This window comes from Triticum dicoccoides, chromosome 5B, assembly GCF_002162155.2.
Source record: "Triticum dicoccoides isolate Atlit2015 ecotype Zavitan chromosome 5B, WEW_v2.0, whole genome shotgun sequence".
Taxonomy (NCBI): Eukaryota; Viridiplantae; Streptophyta; class Magnoliopsida; order Poales; family Poaceae; genus Triticum; species Triticum dicoccoides.
The window spans coordinates 348,458,534-348,465,168 of NC_041389.1; the positions used below are offsets into that span (position 1 = coordinate 348,458,534).

The 6,635-nt window shown below is 46.1% G+C and overlaps 1 protein-coding gene across 1 annotated transcript; it reads right to left on the reverse strand.

Moving 5' to 3' along the window:
- Positions 1 to 461: 461 nt before the first annotated feature.
- On the reverse strand, positions 462 to 4,853 carry LOC119305492 (probable flavin-containing monooxygenase 1). Its single transcript, XM_037581999.1, has 4 exons — positions 4,352 to 4,853; positions 1,503 to 1,916; positions 1,068 to 1,426; positions 462 to 961 (listed from the first exon to the last, which is right to left on the reverse strand). The coding sequence occupies exons 1-4, from the start codon at positions 4,793 to 4,795 to the stop codon at positions 607 to 609; spliced, it is 1,572 nt and encodes a 523-aa protein (XP_037437896.1). The 5' UTR covers positions 4,796 to 4,853; the 3' UTR covers positions 462 to 606.
- Between the last annotated feature and the right edge of the window lie 1,782 nt (positions 4,854 to 6,635).

Below are 6,635 nucleotides of genomic sequence, written 5' to 3' on the forward strand. Positions count from 1 at the left end.
ATTTATTTTGTTCCAAAAATTTAAACATGAGTTTTATGTAGACCATGTATGTTTTTTTTTTTTGAAAAGGAGAGTACTCCAGCCTCTGCATCATAAGATGCACACAATCATTTTATTAAACATAGAAAAAAGTTCAAGTCATCGAGTACAAGACAAAAGTTTCCCGCAAAAAAATAAAAAGAGTACAAGACAAAAGTAAAGGTGAAAATAAAAAGAAAACACGACCATGACAGGTCGGATCTGAGATTACGTAGCTCATCAACATAATCCATGATTGGCTCGCCGGGCAAAATGGTTTTAAAAGTATTTAACTATATTTTATTTTATCTTTCAATTCGGATGCGCACGCTCCCAGGTTCACAGTTGTATTTTCGGCTACGGGCCTTCAAAGTTGCGGCTTAAGGATATAACAATTCCATCATTTAAGCCAACTCAACGAGAAACATGTCGCTAGACTAGCCTTTGGTGAATAAGCATGATTTTATTTATTAGCTGGGCTACTTCCACGACAACAATATAGTATGCACAGGGATAATCTTCCAATGTTGCAGCAGCCACCGCTAGTTTGACGCAGTTCGTCAGACATACAAACAATTGGTTGTTATTCTAGTTCCTCAGATTGACACCTGCGTAATCTGCAGGTTCATAGGGAATCAGCCAGTCAGCCAGAAATCCCTTCTTCCTCCTAGGCTCACACCCCATGTCCTTGCACAGCTGGTCGTTGTGCCAGATACCGACAGAAGCGACGCAAGATCGACGGAAGTACTCGCCCGAGTAGCGTTTCATGTATGCTTCCCATTCCTTCACATTTTCCTCCATTGATCTTATGGCAGGCAAACGAAATGCCCCATCAAGGAAATGCGCCAGCCATTTGGACCGTATCTCCGAGGTGTGTAGATCTCCCATGCTCTCTGAGTAGCCAATGATTGCTAGCTGAGGAATCCTGGGGTGAACACATAGCCTGTCACATTCCGTAAGAACTACGGTTAGTTAATGGTGCTGCATTGATATACGTATCAACTACTAGTTCAGTTGACTAAAATCAAAGGGAAAGGGTTGAAAGGAACCTGTAGAGAGGGACCGCAGTAGCTGGCATGCCAACAACGATCTCTTTGAACAGAGGTGAGGTGAACAACTCTCTGAGCTTCTGATCCCCGTTGTACCCGGTCGCAAAGATCACGACGTCGCTCTTGATCGGCACGGGCTCGCCTTGTATGATGACACCTTCTTTGCAGAAGATAAATTCGTTTGCTTTCTTGAGGATAATGCTTCCCTGCTCCACATTGTCGTAGAATTTGTCCGGCATTATTGCAATCAGCCATGAGCTGAGAGCTTGGAAGAAGCTGTGTTCCGGCATCATGCCATGCTTCCTCATGGGCACCGCCCACATGTAGTAGCTCTCAACAAACTTTGAGAGTATCCATCTCTGATCAAATTAAATTAATGCATGAAAAGGAGCCCTTAGTAGCATATCAAAAATACAGTGGCCATTATATACGTACCAAGGGTGACAAGAAGGTAGCCAGCAGGCTAAGGAGCAGCCCCTCTCCTGGCTTGTGAACTAGTAGTTCGGACAAGCGATTGAAGTACAAGAAAGGAACCGGGACACCCCAAGCATATAAGTCAGGGATGATCCATCTCTTTGTCCGAATAATCATTGTGCAAGGATGTGTTGGGCCATTCATATTTGCGCACTCTGTGGCGATATCGAGAGCAGACTTTTGGTAGCCGACGACGGTGACGAGTTTACCTTTGATGAGCTCAGTGGCTTTTGCATCGTCCATGTTGGAGTAATCCATGGAGTGGATCACCGTGCCATTAAAGGCCTCCGGCCCTTTCTCCGGCGGGAAAGTTGGAATGTTGGGGATGCCACTGTACCGTCCAACGCATAGCAACACAAAGTCGGCCACGTGTGTCTAGATATGCCAGAAAAGATCAACGTTAGGCAAACCGTTGAGTCTAGCCACAATTTTTTCAGAAAAGGATCTAATTATTAGGGAAAACATATATGCATGTTTAGAGGACTAATTGACAAAAAACTACCACATTTCACGTATCCGTCCCACAGAACTATCACATTTTGAAAACTGACCGAAAACTCCAGATTAATACTAATTTTGTGACAAAAAACTACCAAATTGAGTTGATGACCGTTTTTATGATTTTAAACTTGTTTCTGACATGTGGGACCGGCAGCAAAGTCAACTCTGTTTATTTTGACCGTGAAGTTAACCGTTATGACAAATGGGACCCACACGTCATCATCAACCTTCTTCTTCCTCCCCTCCTTCTCTGTTTGACATTTCAACAAGCACCTTATGTGCATCGGGCAGCACCACCGTGCCGACGCATCGACGCCGGTGAGCAGCGGCAGCCTGTGGCACCGGCGACCTTCTTCCTCCTCCTCCTCCTCCCTGCTTCATGTGGCCTTGTTTGCACGGCAGCGAAACGTGATGCTTGCTTCATGCCGTCACGCGCGACGAGCCACCCGCGGGCAACCAACCAGAGCGGCCGGGAGGGCGGCTGTCTTCACCGACGCAGCAGTCGTCCGCCTCCTGGCCGTGGCCAAAACCTAGCGTTGTGGTTGTGGTCGCTTCCCTCCTCCCGGTCCAAGCCAAGGTGGTCTCGCCGGCGCGTCGCCTCCGTGATGATGATGCTGGAGGACGCCTGGGGCTTCGGCGCATACCTCCGCCACCCTCCGCTGTCGGGGCTCGCGGTCGCTGGTCTCCCACATCTGACTGACGCCGCTGCATGCTGCTGCTACTCTCCCGCATCTGGACGGTGTCGCGGCCTGCTGCTTGTGCAGCATGATGGAGACGGTGGTGGTGACCGGATCCACGCCGGCGGCGTGCAGGGATGATGGTGGCTACCAGATCCGCGGCTCGATGCACCGGGGCGCAAGGAGGAGGTCCTCGGCGAGTGGCAGCATCGATTGATTTAGCTGACGCCAGTGTCCTGCTCTGCTGCTGGTAAGGTGTTCGAGGAAATGCCAACAAGAAGGAGAAGAGGAGGAAGAAGAAGGTTGGTGCTGACGTGTGGGCCGTTAGCCGTTAGCGCGGCAGCCGTCCCGACAGGTGGGCCAGCTCTGTCAGAAAGGGGTTTAAAATGGTTAAATCGGTCGTCGACTCGACTTGGTAGTTTTTTACCACGAAATTAGCACTAATCTGGAGTTTTTGGTCAGTTTTCAAAATGTGGTAGTTTTGTGGGACGGATACGTGAAATGTGGTAGTTTTTGTCAATTACTCATGTTTAGAGTATCTTCAACGGTTCCATATCCATAAACTTATACGTATCTAGTTTAAGAAAAGTTGGGCAAAAATAATGCTCCAATAAATCGAGATCTCATATAATCTGCCCAACTTCCTGTACATTTAGGAGAAGTTGACCCGTAATACTTCCCATAAAGTGTCAGCACGTCACCGCCATGCCCACTGTGCCGCCGCTGACCACCGCCATCCGTTGCCCACTGAACTGGGGTATGGTGCTTGATGAGGCTTGGAAGACCATGCCGTTTCGCTCAAGCCAGAGCATCCATTTGACGAGAAGCATGAGGCCATGCTTGAATCTATGGGACTATTTTTAGTCTGACTAAAACTAGTCTTTTTTAGAGGCTAAAGTTCCAATCGTCCCTGACTAAAGAGAGGGTAGAACTAGTCTTGAGACTAAAAAAATTTAGTCAGGGGAACCCTACTAAAATGTGGATTAGTCATCTCTCTCCTCATTTAACTCCTCTCCTTTAACACATGCGAGTTCGGGATTGAAGGGTTTGGAGGATAATAAATGCTCATTAACTCATTTTAGTCTATTTAGTATTTGTATCCAAGTATGGGTGAGGCTAGCAAGTTTTAGTCCCACTACTTTTAGTCATGGGACTAAAACGTATTCAAGCACCCTCTGAGTGTGCCAAATCCCGTCGCAGCTACTTCGGCAGGTAACGCTCCGCAGCAGGCCGCCATTCCTCAAGCTCCAGGTAGTCTGGCGCTCGTTGACCTAGACCGCATATTTCCAGGATCGAGGTCCCAACGGCCACCATTTATTTTTACCTCTAGGTTTGCTATTTTTACCTCTAGGAGTATATTTTATTTTTATTTTTGATGATTTCATTGCTATAAATTCCCGCGACAACGCGTGGTTTATCTTTTTAATTTGCCAGTTTTACTAGAACTCATTTAGATGAGATATAATTTGCATCTGGTTGCTTTCTGTTTCTAGTTTCGGCTTTGCTTTTGACTACAACGTGGATGGCACAAGGAAGAAAAAAAAACATAGTGGCACGCGAACGATCGAGAATGCCTCGTCTTGGAGGTGAGGTACAACCAAATTTGAACTTAGATAGTGATCTTGCTCAAACCTCGACGTAGTCCCCGTGCTGCACGGTGATCCGCCACTCGCCTTGACCGCTGCCGAACGCCTCGCCGTTGCCGGCCCACTGCTCCCACGCCATCATCTCCTCCTCGTTGACGGCGCCGGAGTACTCCAGAGCGGTGACCCGGCTGCCGAACCTGACGCACTCTAGCACGCCGAAGTGGCGCGCGTAGGAGCACAGGTACTCCATGACCTGGTCGTGGCTCGGGTACAATTCCGGCACCTCCGGCGGCCACGGGAAGTCCGTGAACTCGTACTGCGGCCGTGGGGTCTGCAGGCGCGTCGTGGCGAGCGTGTGCGCCCACACGCCGCCGACGGCGTCCGCCTCGGCCTCGAACACGACGGGCCGGAAGCCGCGCTCAAGCACGTGCTTGCACGCCGTGAGGCCGCTCATGCCGGCGCCGACGATGGCCATCCTTTGCTTCTCCATGGAACGCCTTGTTTTGTTGCTTGCAGAGGCGTGAAACACGCTTTGCTAGTGTGCTATGGCTATGCTATGACCATCTTGGCATTTGTTTCTGAGAGTCGTGGAGAACTAATATAGGCTAAGCTTGTGGCTGATCCTGGCCTTTTCTATTGTGTCGAGGGATCGATCGGAACCCAAGCGCCACCAGCCGGTCACGTCCGACGCTGCGCTAGAACCTAACGGTGGGTAGGGTATGGGCGGGTACAACCTCCTTCTACCCAAACCCATACCCATAGAAACTTTCTATACCCACCCACTTCAATATCCATGGGCATAAATTAATACTCATGCCCATACCCATTGGATATCCTATACCCAATGGGTATCCGTTGGGTACCATATATAGCATTTAAATGTTGAATTTTTTTTGGAGAAATGAGTCTGAAATTCAAGTGATATGGGCGGGCATTATGGCACCAACATAATCTCCTCCGACGGGTGGCTTCTTGGAGGCATCAAGGGAATATGAGCAGTGGTTGGTGGAGGCCCGATGTAGTGGGAATGAGCAGTGGAATTGGGGGTCACTGGATCGAGAGTTTAGAGGAGTCCGATGGCGATGAGTCAAGATTTCATTGTTTCAAGAAGTTACATAGGACGTCAGAGGAGTGTCGAGCAGGCAATTGCAGGCCTATCATCTATGGCTGGTTTAGAGAATACAAGATTTAGGGTTGGGCCATACGAGTTAGATGCTTACCCCACATGTCATAGAAACAATTTTGATTTATTAATTTTTTTTGGGTATCCATTAGGTTACCCATGGGCGCAATTGAATACCCATGCCCTACTCATAGATTTTGCGTGTATGAATACCCATTACCCATGGGTACAAAATCTTTCCAAGTCATGCCCATATCCATTGTTTTTGGGTAGGGTACCCGCGGGTACCCATACCCGTAGGCAAAACTGCCATCCATATTAACGGAACTACGAATGCACACGGATTAAGCATTCTTCTAAGTTGCTCTATCCGTGTGGAAGATGCTAGGGACCGGATTGAGATTTTCATCAGCTTGTTGTGGTTCTCTTTATAAAAGTTAGGGACCCGTTTATTATTTTAGTTTTCTTATCTTCTTTTAAGAAGCCGTGTAACACGATTTTGTTAAGGAAAAAATTTAAAATAAACCTTGAAGTTATACACGAAAGCTAAACCAAACCCCGAACTCTCAATCCCGGAAATTGGCACTCTGAACTCTCTAATCCTGATCCATTTTAAATCTTGAGAGGACTTCGCGGTTATTTCTTGAATTTGGCCAGCCCAGTAGCACAGCCGCTCACGCGCGCACACTAATTTGTTTTTTCATAGTTTTTTTCTTTTACGTTTTCTTTTTATTTTTTATGTTTTACACATGTCTAATTTTTCTTAGTAGCCAATATACATTTTAATGCACACATTAAATATTTGATAAACTTTTCATATTTTCAAATAAATTATGGACATTTTTATAAAACTACACAAACACTCTTTTACATGGTTCGACATTTTTCAATTTGCATACACTTTTTTGAAACACATGTCACGTATATTTTGCTAAGGTTATAACACATTTTTTTACAACACACAAACATTTTTTTACATTGTACAGAAAGTGTTCGCACTTTAAAATTTTGTTCAGGTTTCAAAAAAAATTATGTTTCAGAAAGTGTTTGCACTTTAAAATTTTGTTCAGGTTTAAAAAAAGTTTATTTTCAAAAGGTGTTCTCTTTTTGAAAGTTGTTGGTTTTTCAAAAGTATTCAAAATTTTCAAAAATACAATTTGTAAAATGTGCGAAGATTTCAGAAATAAATACGTTTTCAATACTTGTT

Coding starts and splice junctions, on each gene's coding strand:
- LOC119305492 (XM_037581999.1), bottom strand. CDS start 4,795: ATGGAGAAGCAAAGGATGGCCATCGTCGGCGCCGGCATGAGCGGCCTC. Junction 1,917..4,351: donor AGCACGGGGACTACGTCGAG/GTTTGAGCAAGA, acceptor TGGCATATCTAG/ACACACGTGGCCGACTTTGT. Junction 1,427..1,502: donor CTACCTTCTTGTCACCCTTG/GTACGTATATAA, acceptor TAATTTGATCAG/AGATGGATACTCTCAAAGTT.